Source organism: Myotis myotis, unplaced genomic scaffold (assembly GCF_014108235.1).
Source record: "Myotis myotis isolate mMyoMyo1 unplaced genomic scaffold, mMyoMyo1.p scaffold_m19_p_15, whole genome shotgun sequence".
NCBI lineage: Eukaryota > Metazoa > Chordata > Mammalia > Chiroptera > Vespertilionidae > Myotis > Myotis myotis.
This window is the reverse complement of record NW_023416319.1, coordinates 19,377,662-19,398,783: the sequence shown is the minus strand read 5'-3', so window position 1 is coordinate 19,398,783 and position 21,122 is coordinate 19,377,662. Positions and strand designations below refer to the sequence as shown.

Sequence of the window (21,122 nt, the reverse complement as noted above, 5' to 3'; positions counted from 1 at the left end):
GTCTGTCCCGTGTCCCCCTGGGGTGGGAGCTTCTGGGTTGGAGGCTGCTCCCCTGGGCCGTTGGTTCTCAAACCCAGGCACACCAGGATCACTTGGGTGCCCTGACAAGCCTCCACGCTTGGGATCCCTGGATCTCTGGGTGGGGCCAGGGTAGGAGCCAGGAGCCGTGTGGGCACCTAGAGGCCAGGCCCTGCCAGGGTTTCTAGGTACCAAGAAGGACAGGACCAATACCCATGACCAGCATTTATTGAGGCTCCTCCCGTGCCCAGCAGCCCTTACGAACACCCTGACAGGGAGTGCTGTCGGCCCTCACGTGGGGAGAGAGGAAGTGGCAGGGTTGGAACTCGACCCCAGACAGGGAGCACCTGTCATCTCGGAAGGGAAAGGGCTTCCCCAGGGAGCTCTCCCCCCTCGGACAAAGGCAGAGGATAGGGTCCTCAGACACCTGTCTCCTGGGATACAGCAGGCAGCTCTGACCTGGCAGCCATGGCTGTTTTAGAGACAAAGGAACCTCCTGGCCTCCCTCTTCCTGCAGACAGAAGCTTCTGGGGGTCTGGTCACTGCCTGGCCTGAAGCTGCTTTGGGTGAGGTTTTTTAAAGAAATCCCAGGGTGGGGTGGGGAGAAGGGAACAGAAGAAAACAAACAAAATAAACCCTGGCGCTGCCCTGGGCCTGCCCGTCCTCAGGTGGCTGCCGCCAGGAGGCTCCATAGCAGGGATGTCTGAGGTGGGGGTGGGGGTGGAGAGCCAGGTGCACTGCCCACGGCCTAGAGCAGGGGGACCCGGGAGGATTCCCACAGGCGCTGGGCCAGCTCGCCCGCCTGCTGCACCAGCACATCTATGGGGATGACTGACAGGTGGAGGGCCAGCAGCTCATGACACCTGACGACCTCGGCCGGGTGGTCCTTGCTGTAGTAGCGCAGGAGTTTCCTACGGGGGGGAGAGGGGGGACAGGATTCAGAAGCAGCCCTGGCACTCCCTCCCGGAGCCAGGGGCTCTTTGGCACCTTGCACAGTCCCCTCACCAGTTCCAGCACCAGGCCTGCGAGGCCTTCCCTTGCTGACCTCACCATGCGAGGCTCAGCCCCAGCCCGCCTCGGTCCATCTCTCCAGTTCCCAGTCCTGTGTGGGGCCTGCTGATGGAGCATCCTAGCTAAGAGCCACAGAGCCAGCAGGGAAGTCCTGGACCCATGGGCAGATGTTTGCAAATGCTGACAAGAGGGTGCCAACAGCAGGATGGGCAGAAACCCACATGCTTCCCACTCACTTTCTCACTGGACGCTGGCCCCGGCTGTGAGGGCCTGTAACGAGGGTTCAGAGGTCCTTGGGGGGCATCCTGACATAGAAGCTGCCCCCCTTTGTGGGAACTGTTACTTATCACCCAACATCTGTGCACTCACGGCCCCAACAGGGTACACAGATCTGTCACCTGTAGTAGTCTCCTCCCAGCATGCCCACGGGCGCCGCGTCATCGGACAGGACAGGCACCTCGATTATCTGGAGTTTGTGCCCCTGGGAAGGAGGAAGAAGGTCTTGCTTGGAGAGGTGGTGGGTGTGGTGGGAAGAACATGTGGGTCAGACACCCCGGGTTCAGGGCCTGGCTCGGCACCTGCCTGGGGTGTGCTCATGCTGGGAAAACCGGGGACCTCTTTCTACTGTTTTCTCATCTGTGAAGTGGGGATAATAAAAATCCCAACGAACAGCAGAGATGACGGGTGTAAAGTTCCGAGCACCGTGCCTGGCATGTGGGAGCTCCCCGGGAGGGCCACGGGGAGGGTGACCCGGGAGGTGCCGTGAAGAGCAGAGCATTACCAAGAGGCCCGTCTCTCGTTGAAAGCACCGGGCATTCCCAGGGTCGCACCTGGAGGGGAAGGGAACCAAGGTCCTCTGGGCACCCACTGTGTGCCAGGCCCAGTCACGGCGCCTGCCCAGCACCCAGGAGGTACGCTCGGCCAGACTTCACACTGGGCCTCCCCACCCGCAGCTTTACCTCAGCCCATTGCCCCGGGGGCCAACCAAGCACACAAAGCTGTGCTTTGCTCCAGAAGCTAAGGGCAAGGCCATACACACATTGGGAAGTTCTGAGACACAGAGCAAAGATGGGCGCCTACAGGTCCAAAGAGCTGAGCCTGGGTTCTGGCTTCATCACCTATGACCTCAGTGACCAGCCGTGGTGTTTGATCTCCAGTGTGGAGAATGGGCCAATGATACCGGCCTCAACCGTCGCACAGGGCTGTGCGGCTGGGAGAACAGTGGTGAGAGACTCCAATAACTTCACTGAGGAAAGGGACGGGCCATCACCTCAGAGTCACCTCTCGCCAAGAGCAGAGAGAGTAGGGCATGGGGACAGGGAGACAGGAGAACAGGGACCAAGGGCATGTGGGGGTAGCAGAAATGACCTTTAGAAAGCTGGAATAATGATTAACAGTGACAAATGAGGAGAAAACAAAGTGAAACAGAAAATGAAAGAGTGGGGGAGGGAGGGAGAGCAAAGAAGGGAAGGGAGAGGGAGAAAGAGAAGGGGAGGGAGAGACATGGGGACAGCAGACAGTAATTTTCCAGCCATGTCCCTACACTGCAGTAACAGTGAGGTCTAGAGAACCAGCCAAGAGGCAAGAGATCCAAGCTATACTGTCAGCTGTACTTGGGCAGGCTGGCTAATTGCTTTGAGCCTCAGTTTATCCACCTGTACAATGGGAACAACAGTGTGCCATGCTTTTTAAGAACAGTGGGTGATGCTGGGGCATCACTGAGGAAGCACATGATCTGAGCAGCCTTTCTCACAGGGCATGCGTCCCTCTGTTCTCACGTTACCTGAAGTTACTAAAAGCTGCCTTGAACAACAGCTGGGTGGAGGGACACAAAGCCGGTGGGAAAACGGACCTCTGAGTTCCGGGTCCCAACCAGCTCTGCTTATCTGTCAGCTCCACCAGGGACACGAAGAGATGGAGAGACAGCCTGCACACCGTCCACGAGAAAGGAATGAGTGCCAGGCAAGGAAAGCTGCACCCACCATCTCGTTCTGGAACCACAGGAAGTAGGAGCAGAAGAAGTCCCCCTCCCGGAACAGCAGCGTGGTGTAGCCCTTCTGCAGGTATCTGCGCGCCCGCCGGATCAGAGACCAGACCTGGGGAGAGGAGGAGAGCGCTCGCACCACCCTGACAGCGGACAGCTCGGCTGGCCCTCTCCCCACGGCAGGGGCAGAGCTCGGCTCTGGCCTCCAAGGGCAGAAAAGTACCCAGAGGAGCTGCTCGAAGGCCTTGCCTGCTCTTCTCTCCCTAGCGCCCAGGCACAGCCCTGGCTCAAAGCAGGAGCTCAGCAATAAATCCATGTTGGGTGGACTACCCCTCCAGTTCCCATGACGATAAAATAGATGTAAAAGCACTTTATATAATGTCACCATACACTCCAGCTATAAATGAGTAAACTCATCATTCAGGCCAGAAACTAGCCAAAGTCAATGTTAACACAGGAGGAGATAAAGGGTGGCCGCCTGGAACCGCTCCTGCCGTCTAGGGCCGGCCCCTCCGGGTACCCTCCCGGGCGGGGAGCCTCTGACGTAGGTTCTAGGCGGGGAAGGTGTTAGTAAGGTGTTTGAGCACCAAGGGCACCCTGACCCAGCACCTCTGCTCCAAAGGGGAGGTCCTAAGGAGGCTCACCAAGGGGTCTGGCGGAAACGTGCTCGCGGACTACGCAGCTGAGGCCCACCACGTACTCTGGCCTCATTCAAGGACTTCCTGAGGCTGCTGTGAGCTGAGGGGAGGCAGCAGGGACAGCTTGGGGCTGGGAAAAGGCCGAATGAGCCCTCTCACTGAAAAGCTGAGCGGAAGGCACACCGGGTTCACTCCGAACCTGACCACAATGCAATGTCTAATTAAATCTGTAAACAAATGCATGGATTTGCTGTGTTTTCAGGAAAGCAACTTGACAACATGTATCAATAACCTTAAAAACATTCCTCCCACTTGACTTAGTCATTCCATTTCTGGGAATCCACGGTGCGAAAGTAATCAGAGGTGAGGACAAAGACGGATGCACACAGGTGTGTGCTGCGGAATTATTTATAGCAGCGAAAGCCTGGAAACAATCTCCATGTTCGACATCGGGGAAATGGCTAAGTAAATTATGTTACATTCCCATGATGGACTCTTGTGGAGCTGTTAAAAATCATGTTTATAAAGAATTAATGACATGAGGAAATGCACGGACATAAAAGTGAAAATGTGGTAAACACAATTGCATAGACAGAAAGCGCTCAACTACATCAACCTGCACAGGAAAACAAGGAAATTAATGTACCACGGGAGCCCAACTCTCTGGAAAGAGGGACGGAGATGGAGAAGATGATGATGGTGGTGATGATGGTACCAGTAAATACGCAATAAATTCTCTCTGTTGTGCTGCGTACGGTGCTAAGTACTGTGTGTGCATTTGTAATATTTGTCAACAGTGTCACTATCCTTTTACAAATGAGGAAACCGAACTTAGGCTAAGTAACACCCAGCCACATAGTGGGAACTGGTTTTCAGCAAAGGCCTCTGACGCCCATCTGCTCTGGGCCACACTTTATTTGGGTGCAAAGAGTGGGTGTGTCTCTGTGTGTACGTAGTGTAGAAGGTGGCAGAGGTCCTCCCTTCTCCTGACTCAAAATATGAGTTTGCCATGAAGAAGAGTCAGTTAAAGAGAATGAATCCCCAGAGAATGTCTCCTTTGCAGAAACCATCTAGTTTTAAGTTCTGACAGTCAAATTGGCTAAGCTGTGTTTCTTCTTTGTTTTGTTTAACTCAACAAGTTCTTAATGGACACCTTTTACGCCAGGCGCCGTGGCCGGCCTGGCCACGTCTTCCCCTGACCTCCCTGCCCAGTCTCTGCTAATCCAGGACATTAGCCAACACCCAGGAGGGTGCCCCCAGCATTGATCAAGACTGATCAGGGCCCTGGGGTGACAGAGACAAGCTGCTATGAGGTGCCTGTGGGGCTGGGCATAGGTGCTGAAGAGGAAGAGTAGGGGTTAAGGTGGGGCGAACTCCAGAGCCTCGGGAGCCCTGGGAGCAGGGGGCCCATCCCTCCCAGGCAGGGCCAAGGCCAGCACGTCCTGTCTGATGGGCAGTGAAGAGTGCCCGGCTGGGCAGCAGTTACCTTGGTTCTGACGAAGGCAGCCAGGGGCCCCTTGCCCAGCTCCGACGAGGTCCTGTCACTGTAGCTGAGAGAGGGGGCCACCATCTGGCCGGTCGTGCGGTCCACGTAGATGAAGTGCACCAGGCCCGGGAAGTCCTCCAGGTAGGTTCAGGTCAGAGTCAAGGTGCTGTAAGCCAGGACCAGGGAGCCGCTTCTCTGTCCCTGACCCAGTTCCGTAAGGCTAAGCAGTGGAGTCAGAGGCCAGGCCTGCCCCTCCCGCAGTTAACATTTCAGCCAACCCCTAGAACACCCTTTCCCAGACTCTCTTTACCTCCGAACCCAAACCCCAAAAAGTTCTAAGATGCAAGTACAATGGATCCCCGACGCTGGCACATTGAACACGGGGAGCTCTGGATGCAACGGGAACATGGTATGTTCATGTTTTATGGTCTTCATGAGGGATGCATTTAAAGTATACACACGATGCGGCTGGCGGAGAGGAGAGCCGCATGGGTGATGGGTGAGCCTAGCTGACCGCCACCCCACACACCTCACCGTGGCTGTTCATCTCTCACCTCAAGAGGCTGGAAGGCTGGGAACAGACCCCACGGAAGGGCAGTGGCTGGTGCTCTGCCATCCCTCTCACCTGCACACGGGAGAGACGCTGCAGGGGCTGGAGACTAGACCCTTTGGAGGTTTCATACAGGCAACGCTGCTTTATAGGAAGTTCCAGGGAAGGTCAATGTTCAGTAAAACTAGTGGTCCATAGTAAGAGGGTCTAATAGATCTTGGACATGGTTTCTCAAACAGGGATAAACATTCTGTGCAGGCCTTCTCAGAGCCTTCCTGTTCTGCTGTGAACTGTGACCTCCAAGGAGGAGGACATGGCTCTCACACCGCCCCGCCCCCAGGACCTCCGTCCCTCGAGGAATGCCCGTCACCACTTTGCTGGCGGCACCACCGACATAAGTGAACTCTAAGGCTCTTAAGAAGTAACTTTGGGACACCAGGGGCTGCTGAAATTTCAGCCTTGGAGTGTTCCTGCGGACAGGCACCTGGCACTATTGCCTGTTACTCAGAGAAAAGAACTGAGGTGATGGAAGATATATTCTCCATCCCACAGCCGCAGTCCTTCCGAGTGGGCAGGCGGAGGGACAGGCGGACAGGAGCGCTCCCCCGGGCGGCGCGGGGCTCAGACATGAGGATATGACACCATGGTGACGTTCCTCCTGCTCTTCACCAACAGGAAGTCCTTCCAGTCCATCAGCTTTTCTCTGTGGGAGAGCAGGGAGCAGGGGGCGTGGGGAGGTGTGCACCCACCCACCCCACCCACCCAGGGCCACCCCCACACTCACTGCATGAGCATCTGGACCTGGTCCTGCAGGTGCTGGGCTAGCTGTGGGCCTCCGTGGCTCGGAGCTGTGCTCAGGAAGCTCAGACGGTAGATGGCACAAAGCTGCCGCTTCATCTTCCCGCACAGCTGGAGCAGCCTGGGCCAGGAGATGAGAGTGTCAAGGCGGGCAGGGCCCTGGGAAAAGGCACTGTTCCCTGTGGGGCCACCTGACCCTGCACTGGCAGACGCAGCAGGGACAGCACCGCATCCCGCATCCTGCACGGCCACCAGGCACTGATGACAGGCGCGGCTGGCGAAGCGCGCCTCACCCTCGTGACCCAGGAGACAGCTTCCTTCCCAGTTCCTCCCAACATGGTGCTCCATGTGCTTAGGTGCCGTTCATGGGATCGCGTCCAACTTCATGGCTTATTTCCCAATAAACGGGGGAGTGACGTGTTCGAGGCTGCACTGAAGCGGAGCTGAAGCTGGGCTGGAACCCGGGCTGTGTGTCCCTGGTGTTGGGTCCTCACGGGCCTGCCGATCTCCACTCAGACTCTAGCCGACCTGCTTCCAAACCTCCCTCTAGCGTCTGCAGCTGGACCCCCTCTCCCAGGACCCCCGTCTCCTCAAAGGCACCTTCCTGAACATTCTCTCCCTTCTGGCCTGGAGGCAACTTGCCCCTCTGTCCAAACTTGCTCCCCGCCACCCAGACCCCACAACTCACTCCTGCGATGAGGCGGGGTCACTTCTGGAGAAGGCCTTGGTCTTGAACTCCTGCCAGGTGCTCTGCAGGAGGGCAGGGGGAGGGGACCGGTCAGCTTCCTGGTGGTGTTCCACAGCGAGGCCCAGGCTCCGAGGGCAGCCTCTGAAGGCTTACTTAGGCCCCGCACACACGTGCCCTCACACAGCCAATGTGGGGTCCCGGCAGGACCCCCGCTCTCGGCACCCGCTGTGCACCATGTTCTACTCTTGGCAGGTGTTCATTTCAAAAGCACTTTCCATGTGCTGGGCCCACTGCCTGGCTGGCAAAGACACGCAAACGAATGCTGCCAGTGACAGGTGAGTGACTCGAGGGGGCACTGACGCTGAGAGGAGCCTGGGCATCACCCTACAGAGGACCTGCACCCTGAGGCGGTGCCGCCGCGATGCCGGGGTCACTGAGAGACGCTGAGCAGCTGCCGGCTGCTCTGACGGAGACTGTGGGTCTGAGGCTGGGCCTCCTCCAATCCTTCTGCTCATTTCAGGTCAATTGTGCGCAGCCACAGTGATGCTCAGTTCCTCACACCGACCCAGCCTCCACCCCACTTCCTGCTGGGCTCCCCTCCCCTGTGCCCCCGTCACTGTCCCTCTCTCCAAGCCGCCAGGGGTGGGGGTGGGGGGGGTGGAGTGGCCCCGTGAGACCTGCCACCCTGTGAGGGCGTTGGGGGCAGACGGATGGCCTTTCCTGAGTCCTGGAGGCAGGCTCTGGCTCCCCGAGTAACCTTGGCCAAGTCGAGATCTAAGTCCCACAGTTCCCTCCTCTAAAAAAGTGGAAATTATAATTCGTGTTCTGCCAAACTTACATAAACGTGTTCTGAAAATGTCAAGTGCCGTGAGTTTTCGCTACAAGTTCCTAATGGGGACACAAGGATCGCAGACCCACAGTGGGGCAGAGGCGGACAGAACAGGCCTGCCCTCTCCCGGAGGCAGGCGGATGAGGTCCCGGCCTCACCTGAAGCTCCTGTCTCCCGCGATTCTTGACAAACTTGTCCATCCTCTGGCGCAGGTCCCCGACGAGCGGGTGGGACCGCAGGGAGCTCCGGGCCTCCTGGCCCTCCTTCAGCTTCTTCTCCAGCAGGGAAAACCCATCCAGCAGCTGGTACAGGGCCAGGGCCAGCGGCGCGCTGGGGCTCTACGGGAAGAGGCAGCAGGCAGGGGGACGGGCAGCCGCGGGGCCGGTGTCCAGGCCCAGGGAGGGGGGCCGGTGGGGGAGCCCTACCTTGGTGAGGAGCACCATGTTGATGCCTGGCCACAGGGGCAGGCAGTACACGGTGTGGGGTGCCATGGGGCAGTAGATGTCTTTCACACTGGCATCCAGGAAAATCCGTCTGGGGCAGGAAGGCGCTGGGGAGCCGGGCATCAGCGTTTGGAGCGTGTCTTCTCCTATCTGTGGAGGAAGAGGGGCTGTGGGGGGAGGAGCGGGGGGGCCGGCTGGCCTCCTCCTGGCCTTGGATCCACCCACAGCGGCCCAGGCGCCGTCCTCGCTGAGAACCACGAGGAGCCAATGTTTCAGCTCCAAGACGTCCCAGCTCTCCCGTCCCTGCATGTGCCCTAACAGCTCGCAGCCCCGGTTCCAACGTCTGTCTCTCTCTCAGCTCCTCTGGGCCTTTCCGCCCAGAGACAGGGCTGGGTGCCAAGCAGGGGCGGTGGGTAGAGAAGAGACGGAAAAGGCAGGAAAAACAGACAAGGGCGGAGCGAGGGCAAGAGGCTCCCTCCCCATGTCTTCACAGAGAGGAAGGCATTGAAAGTTAAGTCAGTCTGTCATTTCAACCACCCTCAGAGCGCCCACCGGGGGAAACCGAGGCACTGATGACTACATGAGCAAGACTCCCGCCTGACGGAGACTCTAAGAAAGCTTTAGTGGTAAAAGCAGAGAAGTGAGGAACTCGTTAGAGATGCCACCAAAACCTTCTGTGAGGACGGCACTGCAGTCGTATGGCAACAGCAAACGCTGGGCACCATGTGCTGCTGTTCCGGGCGTTGCGAAGTAAGGAACAGCACACGCGATGGACTGCAGTGCTGACCACACTGCTGAGGAGGGCCCAGCAAAGGAGAAAATGCTTAAGGCAAAAGTGTGATGAAATACATTAGGAAAAGAAGAACTATACATGTAGTGTGTGTGTGTGCGCGCGTGTGTGTGTGTGTGTGTACTGAGAGAGTGTAGTCCTTTTCCATACTTTCGTATTTCCCAATTTTTCTACAATGAATATATTTACATTTTCATCTTTAAAAAAACGTTAAAAAGTTGGACTTTCACTCTCCAGTGAGGAGTGGGGATTTCTCAGGAGTTGAGGTCTCCCTTCACCCCCCCCCCCCCCCACCCGGCTGAGCTGTCCCGGCAGCACTGACAGCCCAGAGGGGGCAGGCGTTACTCAGAGGGGAAACCCCAGAGTCCCCAGCATTCACTGCAGCATCTAGATCAGCTGGTACCCCGGGCCATCCCCTCCCCGCAAAACTCACCTGGACCAGGGAGTCATCGGTGGGTGGGGTTCCCCCATCCATCCAGACGGTGCTACCTGCAGGCCACAGGCAATAAAATAACATAAATAATTGGAAACTATAAATAATGGCGCAATAGCACATCAGGAGGGGTGGGTGGAGCAGGAGTGCCCCCGCCCCAGCTACCCACAGCACCTGGCGGGGCAAGCACTTAAGTGTGGGCCGGAGGGGCACTGCCCTTCCTGTCCTATCCCAAGCTGGCAAGTGCAGGCGAGCTCTGCAGTACCAGGGCCGGGCCGGGAAGAGAAGCTCCCCAGAGCCAGGCGCTGGGAGCCAGTGCCTGAAGATGCACCGGGCAAAGGGGATGCTCCTCAGCCCCTCCTTCCCCCTTGCTTCTGCCCTCTGCCCCTTCAGGCCCCTGCCTGGCTGTAACAGTGCCTCGCCACTAGGAGGCAGCACACGGTCTACATGTCCCCATTTGTTTAGTCAGTCAGCAAACTTTTACTGAGCACCTACTGCGTGCTGGGAATTGAGCTACATTTCCCTTCCCAGTAGAGCTCACAAAAACCTACGGAACCCACCACATATTGGAAATGTTATGTGTTTGTAATAATAGTGTCCTCTCAGAGTTTATTGCAAACGACTATCATTTATAACCATGTTTCTCTGGGGGAAGTCTGTTCCTGTGTCTCACACACCTGACTGACAAATGGGTGAGTGCAACTCGAGCCATCTGTAAGCTGTGAGTTCTGTGCACTGTGGAATGGCATTATTTACAGCTCTGAGGCATAAAAAACTAACGGCTGAGAGAAAGGGGCGAGGAGGAGGACCGTGATGAGTGAGGGAAGGGAAGCCAGTGATCACCCCAAGCGGTGCTTCCCGGTGTGTTCTGGGCTCACGGAGAGGCTCAGAGGACAGCTACGGACCCTGGTCTCAGAGGAACGTGCAAGCACAAGTGACCGGGGACACGCCCTCGGGGGCCCCGGGCTCCTTGCTGCCCATCCAAGGACCTGAAGTTAAGAACGTCTAGCCCAGCGGGTTTTAACTGTGGCTGCACATGAGACCTTTTAAAAATCCTGACGCCGAGGCCACGCAGTAGTTTAATTAATAAACTAAATCTTTATTTTATTTCTGTTGTTTACCCACATACTTTAAAAACAGGTCAGATATAAACTATAGAGACTGAATATTTTTATTTTAAATCACTGTGCTTGAAATCAAATGATTACTACTTAATTTTAATTACCTGATTACTTATTAATTACAAAAAAGAAAGAGAAAGCAGAGAATACACAGACGAGAGATGAATTTTTAAATGGAATCAACGTGTCATAAACAGTTTAGTGATCACTCGAGTGGCCCTCACAGCCCCTGAATTCAAGCTGGAGCCAGGAGGGCAGACAGAGGGGTTGCTGCAGACGGTGTCCCATACTCTAGAAATCCAGGCGTCTGTGCCTGGGCCCTTACAAGGCAGGGGGTCCACTGAACCCCAAGACAGACTCCCCAGGGCTGCCACCTGGCATATTTCTCCTTCCACCCCCCCTCCCAACCCTCCCCTCCCAGGTCTCACCTGAACCTGAACTCTGCTCCCCTGGGGAAGGGGCAGGGGTGAAGTACTCCTCAGGGAGGGAGAAGCTGTCTGTCTCCTGGGGGGAGAGGGGGCAGCTTGGGCCGAGGGCTCAACCCGGCCCCCCCTCCCCTCCCCTCCGGCACACGGCACATACCGTCCCTGTGGAGCTCCGGGCGGGGCCAGAGGAACGAGGGCGCCAGGCCTGCTGCACGGGGATGTTCTGGCTGCTCTGCAGCCTCCGTGGGGAAGGCTGTGACAGGCACAGGAGACGCGGTTAGAGCATGTCTGACGGGCTCCTCCCCACGGTCCCCACTCCCAGCACTTCATAGCCCTGGCACGGAGCAGAGGCACAGGTGCGACTGGCTCCACCGTGAGGCCCTGGCGTGGCCTCACCTTCCACGGATGTTTCAGTCCCAGGTGGTCTAGTCTTTCTCCAGAACCACTGACATTCCCTCACACTGACATCCAAACCACCGACGAGCAGGAGGATGGTGACGGTGGGGGGCACACTTACTGAGAATTCCCCCGCCCCAGGCATTGCTGGGCTCTAGGAACCTGCCTCCTTTATTCCTCCAAACAACCCTGAGAGGTAGATGTCATCGTTGTCCCTTTGCACAGATAAGGCCACTGAGGCTCAGAAGGGGTTAGTATCAGCCCCGCTCACATAGCTACGTGGTGAAGCAGGGACTATCTGACTCCAGAAATCTGCACTTTTAACCACATGCATTCTAGAACTCTCCTTCTATCTGAAAGCAGCAGGAAAGGCAGGCCCAGCCACAAGCCCAGAGCTGTGACTCAGGAACCCCAGCCGCCCCAGCAGCTGCCGGCACCCCGCGGACGGGCTTTCCACGCGTCCCCGATGGCCTCCTGCTGCCCAGGGGCTGCCCAAGACCTGAGTGTCGTCACCGTCGTCCTCCTCTGCGGTGCTCTCGCTGGGGTAGAGGTCATGGACCAGCAGGATGAGGGCCAGCAGGTCGGCTGGGCGCAGGGAGCTGGCACTGTGGCTGCAGAGAGAACGAGTGGCTGGTCGGCACGTGCCCAGTGCCCTGGGGGGCAGTGGATGAGGACAGTTTGGGTTGTGGAGACCCGGGCATGGTCCCGACCCCCCAGGAGTTTATGACTGCTCCAGCTGAGTCTCCCTTTTTGGAGAAAGGCAGGGTGTAGATAAAATTAGCTCATCAGTTTTTAAACTAAAACTTGGTTGTGTTAAAAATAATTATCAATGGGGAACCATCGGGGACCAGGAAGTCCTAAATTCTGACTCTGAGACAGTATTCCCGGGAGAGGTACTTCAGAGAGAGACTGAGCTGAGAGGGGCTGAGGGATCTAAGATCCGAGAAGCTTCATGGGAGAGACGGTTCTGGAAGGTTTTCTTGGCCGGGGAGGCAGGGATTGTCAGACGGGGTGAGCGTGGGGCCAGGGCCTCCGCTCACCTGGAGTAGAAAGCCAGCAGCTTGGAGTGCACGAGCAGGAAGGCGTGCAGGGCCTCCTCGCCGGCCCGCGCGGGGCTGGAGTTCACGGCCTGGACGACGTGCCGCTCCAGTGCCTCGATGCACAGCTCACAGAGCTGAGGGTGAATGAGCCGCTCCACGGCCTGGCCACGCGTGGGAGGAGAGGAAGCCGCGTCACCCGCCACCCTCTCCTGCTCCGGCCCTGGCTGGGGGTGCACTCCCTCAGTCCACACTGAGCACAGACCTGGGAACAGGGAGCTCAGACCAGCACGGATCCTGCCTCACTAGAAGCTCCTGTGTTTGGGGGTCTGCCTGCGCCCTCACCCGTGAGAGGGATCAAAACCCGGACCTACGGCTGCACGGCCCCTCTGACCTGACCCGTCCTGGGGCCGAGGACCCGCACCCACGTCACCTCCACAGCGAAGCTCTGCTCCCGCTCGCGCAGGCGGCCGTGGGTCCGCAGCAGGCTCTGGAAGTGCTCCCACACCTGGACGCGCTGCTCCGTGTCGGGGGGCCGCAGCCTGGGGGAGAGCACGAAGGCATGAGGAAGCTGGCTGTTCCCCGCTTCAACCCCGGGGCGCAGCCCTAGGTCCCGGGCAGGACCGGCAGAGCTCCAGTGACCTGACCAAGTAACAGGCAGAGCCTGCGAAGCACAGAGGGCCGTGTTGGGGCCATGCCCTCGGCGTGGAGAGGAGTGGCGGGGCAGGAACTGGGGGCCGGAGCCTGAGAAAATCGCTGCCCTTCTCCGGCTCTCACACGCAGACGTGACACGACCCCAGCTAGAGGCCCAGGGACGCTCAGGAAGGAGCCAGGGCCCCGGTGTGCACACACGGCCTGGCCTCAGGAGGGTGCTGAGCAAACGCCTGGATGGACCAGCCACGAGGACTCACTCCTTCCGGATGAGCTGGCCGTCCACGGTGACCAGCCCGAAGTGCACCTCAAACAGGAACTTGAGCACACGCAGCTTCTGCCGCAGGTCCCCCTCGGCCTCCGTGCCGTCGCCGTTGATGGCGATGAACAGGCATTCTCCGAACTGTGGGCACAGCGGGCTGATGTCAGCCAGCCCCGGGGGGCTCCCTCACTTGCCCTGATCCCTGGGGACAGTGAGGGGACGATCGGGTCCCAGGGAATTCTGGTAAGACTGCCCATGGAGTCCAGGGAGGAGGAACACGGGCCCCAGGACCACACACTCACCAGGTGAAGGACGTAGAGGTAGCTGCCATTTTCTGTGGAGAAGCAGGTGTATGTGTCTGAGAGCTTCTCCAGCATTGTCATGGAGGAGATGATGACTGGGGCCAGGAGGGTGCTGAGCTGGTCCTCCAGGGCAGGAAGCTGCCAGAGGGGGAGAAACCTGCTTGAGTGGGCCGGCCACTGGGGACAAAGAAATAGACAGAGCCGGCCTGGCCACCAGGGTGTCCACAGCTCTAGATCTGCCTGGAGGGTATCACTGTTCTGACGCCGAGGGAGCGGAAAGACATTGCCTCAAACCTGGGGCGTCGTTAGGAAGGCTGGGAAGGGCTGGCCACCTCACTGTGCTGTTCAGGCCCCGAAGGTGGAAGGGAACGTGAAGGGAGGAGGCAATGCTTCCACAGTGCAATGCTTGGGCATTTGATGGAGAGCTGGCCAACTCGAAGAGCATTCGCTGCCTGGCGCACAGCCCGCGCCCTCTGCAGCAGAAGGCCTGCTTTGGGGCAACGCAGCCTAAGGAAAGGGGTCAGAGAGTGGGCACAGACCCAGGTGCGAAGATGTTCACTACAGCATCTTTTATAGTAGCAAGCAGCTGGGGGAAAGGTAAGCATCTAGTACCAGAGGGACATTAAATAAGTAACAGCTCATCTACATGATGGAAGAATAGACAGCCACTTAAAGCAGTGGAGTGTTTCAATGATGTGGAACATTCCTCCATATTGCAGTCAATGTTATGTTTCACAAAAAAGGTGTGGCCCGACGGGCGTGGCTCAGGGGTTGAGCATCCACTGATAAAACAGGAGGTCAGGGTTCGATTCCCTGTCAGGGCACATGCCAGGGTTGTGGACTCGATCCCTAGTAGGGGACTTGCAGGAGGCAGCGATAATTCCCTCTCATAATTGATGTTTCTCTCTCTCCCTTCCTCACTTTGAAATCAATAAAAACACATTTTTAAAAAATGGTGTGAATGTTTTGTATTTTAAACTGTATAAAAAGCATTAAAAACATTAAGAAAGTCAACATTGTTAAATTTATTACTTCTGAATAAAGGGACCTGTGAGTGACTCTTCCTCCTACTTTTTCTATAGTTCTGTACCTCCTCCATTTCCATAACAAGCACACTTTTACTTTTATAAGCTCTTTCCCCACCCATCCTCTCTGCCCTCCCAACTAAGGAACAAAACAAACGAAAAACGATGGACAAATTACTCAAGAATCTGCGAATAAAATGGGATAAGGCCAGTGGAATGGCCTCAGCTGAAACTCACAACACTGGAATGCAAGGAGGGAGGGAAATGCTGGCCTGCGCCAGCTGATTCCGGGAGATCTGACTGCGATACGGAGAGAGCAGAGTCCCGACCTGGAGCTGGTGAGATCTCCAAGGAGCCGAGGGAGCCCTTGCCTTGAGAAGCCAGGGGCCGTGCAGCGTTAACATATGAACTGGACACAGCGTGCCATGCGGCTAATTTTCTCTCAACATCTCAACATCAGGAGCCAAGGTCTGTGCCCAGCGGCTGCAGAACCTGCCAGTGAAGCTTACACAGCGGCTGCTTCTCATCATTCAGGTCCCAGCTCAGACAGCCTCTCGCCTGACCACCCTCAGGCCACCCTGCCCCAGTCACTCCCCATCTCACACCCGGTCTAAGTGCTTCTGACCATTCATCACTCGCTGAGCTCACGGTGCTTACTTGGTTCACTGTATGTCATCCCTTTTTAGCCCCTAATTACATGAGAGCAAGTTCACATTCACTGCTTTACCCCCTGAGAACGGCACACAGTAGGTTCTCAATTAACATTTGTCTGGATATCCCTCCAGGTAGGCAAATGTTGAATTATTCATGTACCATAATTTTCTAGAACTGTCATAAATGAATTATATCAATAGAAAAGTCACTTAAAAATCTAGAGTGTGTACGGCAACTCATGTTAAAAGTAGTAGTTTTTTCTGCAGGTGTAGCAAGAATTTTTTCTGGGGGCGGGAGATAAAAATACTTGATGTAGGCAGAGTGTGAGGGGACACTGTCATCCTAGTTGGTAGAATTATAAAGTGGTAAAATATCTATGGCTTTTGAATCGACGTTTCTGTACTTAGGAATCTATCCCAAGGAAATTGTAAGATGTGGGGTAAAATTCAAGCACAAGTGCTCCCTACAGTAATAGTTATAGAAAACTAGAAGTGATAAGCAAGCCCAGTATTGAGGAAATAGTTAAATAAATGCACGCATTTATCCATACACAGGAATATGTTTCCATGAACATTTATGCTTTTGAGAATATTTAACAAAATGGAATAAGCTTTAGATATGATGGTAAGTGAAAAAAAACAGAAAACAAAACTGTAAATGTGGCATGATCCCAACTATGGTATATATAAAATCTACTGAGCGTTGTCCTATGCACCAAGAAGTTGCTGGTTCAGTTCCCAGTCAGGGCACATGCCCGGGTTGCGGGCTCAATCCCCAATATCAATCACTGATATTTCTATATCTCTCTCCCTCTCCCTGCCTTTCTGAGGTCAATAAAAATGTATTAAAATAAATAAAATGTAGAGTGAAAATAATCTGAGTTTTAATAATAAAGTGTAAAATGGGATGTTCACATGCAAAAAATAAATTTACTTTAATCTATGCCTGACACCATATTAAAAAATTCAAAATGGATCATTAGACCCAATATAAAACCTAAAACTATAAAATTTCTGGAAGAAAATACCGGGAGAACTCTTTGTGATCTTGGGTTGGGTAAAGATTACTTAGATATGGCATCAAAAGCATGATTCATAAAAGCAAAAAGCAAAAAAAAAGGACAAATTGAAATTATCAAAATTAAAAACTTCTGCCCTTTGAAAGACACTATTAGATGGATGCAAAGATCAGACACAAATTGGAAGAAAATAACTACAAAACATCTATCTCCTTGGATTTACATCCAAAATACATAAGAAATAATCAACCCAATAAACTGGCAATAGATTTGTACAGTTCAGTAAAGAAGATATAAGAATGGCAAATAAGCACATGAAAAGAGATACTCAAATTCATTAGTCATTAAGGTAATGAAAATTAACACACAATGAGATTCTGTCATGAACAAATTATATTAATAGAAAAGTCACTTTCTATTACTGATAAGAATGACTAAATATCAAAAATATAAGTCTGTTTTACTATGGTTGCAAATATCAAAAAATGTCTATATGCGACACGGCACCAGAGTTAAGTTAGGGTTTTTCAAAATGCTGACACGCTGAGCTCAAAAGGTTCGCCATCACTGGTGAACCAACTGTGGCGCATGGTGAAGACGGACCACAGCTCAGCTGTGGACGGGGATGAACTGCTGAGACACACAGTGCAAGAGGGACGGGTCTCAGTCAGGCTGCATGAAGGAAGCCAGACCAAACCAAAACCAAACCCAGCCGGTACCCACTGTAAGATTTCAGCATAAAGGCCTATAAATACAAACTCATCCATCGTGATAGACAGCAGATCTGTGGTTGGCCAAGTTGGGGGAGGTGGAGGAAGCTCACAAATTTGGGGGAGGGTGGCCATGTCCATTTTATTGGTTGTGATGGAATTGCAGATATGTATAAAGTATATCAGACTGTACACTTTGAGTATGTTCAGGTTATAGTATGTCAATTATACCTTAATATAGCTGTTATAAAAAGTAACGTGTTAAGATTATGCTAAACTTTTTAAGTAAAGAAACTGGTGAGATCAAGTTTCTCTGCTGTGCGATTAAAATTCCACCTCCCCCTGCCCTCACTTAGCCATCAGCCCTGGGGGAAGTAAGGGGGGGAGGTGCCAAGGATGCTGGGCCACACGCTGTCTCTGGCCCCGCCCTGGAGGGCGGGCAGGTTCTCCTGCCTCCTGTCCTCCTGGTAGTTCTGTGTTGTCCCCTCCCGTCCATCCCACACTCACCTCTTCTCCCTCATACTCCGACTGCCCAAACTTCAGCCGCAGACTCTCTTCAAACTCCTCATCTGTCCAGTAAAAGAGGACCTCTGCTCCCTCTGTGGCCACCAAGACGCACTTCATCTGCCAGGGAGAAGCAAGGTCAAGGTTCCCTCCCAGGCCCACATCCTTAAGCTTGGCCTGAGTGATGAAGAGGATCCTAACCCCAGCAAACATCTACTGAGCCCTTCCTGGGCACCAGGCACCACGGCCGGGCCTCCTGGTGTTACTTCTCCACACCCTCTCAACCACCCGGTGAAACAGGAACCTTCAGTTCCTTCCTTTCCATAGAGCACCATGTGGCACAGCTGGAAGTGGCAGAGAAGGGATTCTGTCTGAGGCCACGGCTGGGGCTCTTCCCTGTGTCTTCTGACCCCTGGGCCTCCTGGGACCAATCGTGAGGAAGGACCCAGCTCTCGATCTGGACAGGAGTCCCCTGCACGGGGAGGCAGGCAGTCCCCGGGCTCAGGGCAGACAGAGCCTGTGCTGGAACGGAGGGCGGCTATGGAACCTCCGTCGGGGCAGTCCAGAGGTGTGTTTGTCCTCAAATCAAAAAACAGCCACAAAAGGCGAGCTTCGAAGCCCACCAGGAGTGGATTCAGCACAATTTCATTCACATGTCCTTGCTCTGGGTGGACACAGAGACTGCCTGACCTTGCCCACGTTCATTCTCACATCTGCTTAGCTGCGGAGTCTGAAGCCACATCCTCCAGTACCTCTGGCCCTTTCGAACCTCCTTCCCCACCGCCCACACATGTACCCCCTGTGCCACACATTTTAAGGCTTAATTATAGAAAATGTGTTTTCTTATCCACCAACTGGTCGATTCTTAATTCAGAGCTCCCTGCACTGTCTTGGCCCCCGGGTGCAGCAAGACGTCGAGCCTCTCAACCTTGGAGAAGCGTGCCCAAGCCTGGTGAGGCCAGAGCTCTCAGGCGGTGCGTGCAGCTCAGAACCCCCGAGAGGAACTTCACACCTTGTCGTGTGCCGCAGTGTGCCACACGGACATGATGACGCTGCCCCTGTGCTAAGACGTGACACGGATTAGGAAGGAAGCTCTGAGTCTTCTGTGATGGAGGTCCAGCTTCCTCAACAGGAGCCTAGCAGTTAGAGATCTCAGACTCCTATCTCTTTAGGATCCCCTATCTGAGCGGCTTAGTGGTACTTACTGAATTCCCTCCAAACCTCCAGCTGGTTTATCAACTCTAACGCAGAGCACCTGGCCTCAAGATGGCTCCAGCCTATCCCCGCGGAACTGCTAAGCACCAGGCAGGGACTGCGAGAAGACGGAGTGTGAAGAGGTTGCTGTGGACGAGGGCAGCTGGACCTGGAAGAGGCGCCAGGACTCCCAGGCCAGCCTGATGTGGGGGTGGGGCATGGCGCACTATGGACTGATGGCTGTGGTCCACAGCAGAGAGCCCCTTTAGCCTGGTAAGGCTGTGGGAAAGGCGTGCTGGCCACAGATGGGTGAGGTCAGGTTATGGAGGCAGGTCGCCTGGTGTGAGGTCTGGAGGGCCCACTCCTTGGTGGAGGCCGGGAGAAGCGTAGCCTAGAGACACAGCAGAGCCTGATGACTGCCAGGGGCTGGGGAGAGGGCTCTGCAGAGCCCGGGAGAGCTCAGTCACTGCCTGCCTCGCTCTGTCCACCTTCCGCAGCCCCAGAGTCGGTACTGCCTGCCTCCGGCTGCCCCAGGTATGGCGGAATCATCTACCTTGGTAAGGAGCACAGCGGGGCTTCCCGACAGCCAGCGGTCCAGAAAGGGCTGCAGTGCACAGACTCCGTGACCGGCTCATGGAGAGCAGCATAGCATTCCGGGTCCTGCAAATGCTTAAAACAGAGAGGTGAGGAGGACAAGCAGTTCTGACTGTGCCAGCTCCCGGGAGTGGACAAGGTGGCGAAGGACCGACTGCGTGGTCACAGCTCTTGCTCTGGCTCGGAGGCAGTCTGCTCAGTACGTTTTCCCCACAGCCAGGTGTCTGAGCGCCCTGTACCCCTCCACCCCTGCCCGTGAACAACTGAAACAGGACATAGCAGGTGCCCCACAAACGTGAATTCCCACCTACTGTTTCCCTCCAAGCACTCTCACTTCCCTGTGGGTCATGCAGAGCCACGGCGTGGTCAGCAAACCCACTCTAGTCCCAGGAAAAAGGAACCTGACCCCTGGTTCTAGTTTTGGCTTTGCCAAGGCCCTTAAACCTCCCTGAGCCTCAGACTCGGCTGGGAAAGGGAGGAGGAATCCCCGCTGCACTTGCCTACGAGGTTATAGCGAGAGTCGGGGGTCACCTGGCAGGAGGGCCCTGACACAGAGGTGTTGGGGGGGGAGGGGGAGGGGGGTCTTTATTCTTATTTCCCAGGTGCCCTTCATCAAACAACGGGTGAACTAAACTGGCTGTAGGTGCTTCACATTCTGATGATAAAAGGCGGGAGTAATACAAAGCTCCAGCTCAATGAGGATGAGGCAGGGAAGGGCTTTTAGGGCTCAGCATTTTTTCGCAACAGGACTGAGCCTCGCTACAGGACCGGGCGCCTGGGCTTAAGGCCACATTCCCAGGAAAATGGGAGTGTTCCCTAGTGAACGTTCCGTTGTACTTTGGTTATTCCAAACGACTAGTCGGAGGCCCTGTTCTCTCTCCACTGCGCTCAGGAGGGAACGCGGGACTCATGGAGCTCGGCCCGCGCCCCTAGCCCCGTGCCCCGTGCCCCTGGGCACCGTCCGCCTGCGGCAGCTCGGGCTGCGCCCGGCCCTGCCCCGCGGGGCGCAATGGGCACCTCGCCGCCGCCGCGGGCTCCCGACCCCGCAGCCTTCCATCGGCCCCGCACTCTCCAGTGTGGACAGCAGTTTCACCCCCAAGTCCCCTCGCACCTCGCAGCTACCCGGGGGAGAAGGCCGGGCTGGTGGCACCCGCCCCACTTCGGAGCTGCAGGAACTTGGGCTCCGAGAAGTGAAGCGACTGGCTCTCGGCCACGCGGGCGGTGGGTGAGCTGGGGGGGGCCCGCGCCCCACGTCCGGGGGGTCGCGCGGTCCCGAGGCAGGTCCGCCGTCCACGGAGGGGGCAGCCGAGGGCCGCGCCGGGTCAGTCGGGGGCCCCACCTGCGCGAGCGCCGCCGCTCAGCCGGTCCGCCCCGGCGCGCTTCCGGGTGGGACCACGTGACTCCCCACGTGACCGCCTGCCCGGCGGCTCGGGGCGGCGTAGTGGGCTCGGGTGGGATGTTCCGCTCCGGAGCGCGGGCTCCTGCCGACCCGGGTCCCCTTCCTGTTGTCGTTGAGGGGGGCGCCCCGGCCCAAAGCATCGGGGGCGCCGCCCACAGCGCT

General features: G+C 56.0%; 1 protein-coding gene across 9 annotated transcripts; it reads right to left on the bottom strand.

Moving 5' to 3' along the window:
* Positions 1-230: 230 nt before the first annotated feature.
* HPS1 (HPS1 biogenesis of lysosomal organelles complex 3 subunit 1) lies at positions 231-20,957 on the bottom strand. Of its 9 annotated transcripts, none has more exons than XM_036336392.1 (20): positions 20,673-20,956; positions 19,521-19,636; positions 17,777-17,893; positions 13,863-14,000; positions 13,559-13,701; positions 13,081-13,189; positions 12,651-12,811; positions 12,110-12,221; positions 11,372-11,467; positions 11,218-11,293; positions 9,669-9,724; positions 8,428-8,595; positions 8,161-8,340; positions 7,174-7,235; positions 6,472-6,606; positions 6,325-6,390; positions 5,138-5,282; positions 3,012-3,125; positions 1,428-1,510; positions 231-929 (listed from the first exon to the last, which is right to left on the bottom strand). In XM_036336392.1, exons 3-20 carry the CDS (start codon positions 17,891-17,893, stop codon positions 767-769), a joined length of 2,124 nt encoding a protein of 707 aa, XP_036192285.1. In that variant the 5' UTR covers positions 19,521-19,636; positions 20,673-20,956; the 3' UTR covers positions 231-766. The 9 variants fall into 9 exon arrangements, 6 of the variants coding, with proteins under 6 accessions (XP_036192285.1, XP_036192288.1, XP_036192286.1 ...); XM_036336395.1 differs by having other exon boundaries at positions 5,138-5,278; positions 6,489-6,606; XM_036336393.1 differs by having other exon boundaries at positions 19,521-19,627.
* Positions 20,958-21,122: the final 165 nt, after the last annotated feature.

Coding starts and splice junctions, on each gene's coding strand:
- HPS1 (XM_036336392.1), bottom strand. CDS start 17,893: ATGAAGTGCGTCTTGGTGGCCACAGAGGGAGCAGAGGTCCTCTTTTAC. Junction 8,596..9,668: donor CCGATGACTCCCTGGTCCAG/GTGAGTTTTGCG, acceptor CTTCCTCCACAG/ATAGGAGAAGACACGCTCCA. Junction 7,236..8,160: donor GCGGGAGACAGGAGCTTCAG/GTGAGGCCGGGA, acceptor GCCCTCCTGCAG/AGCACCTGGCAGGAGTTCAA.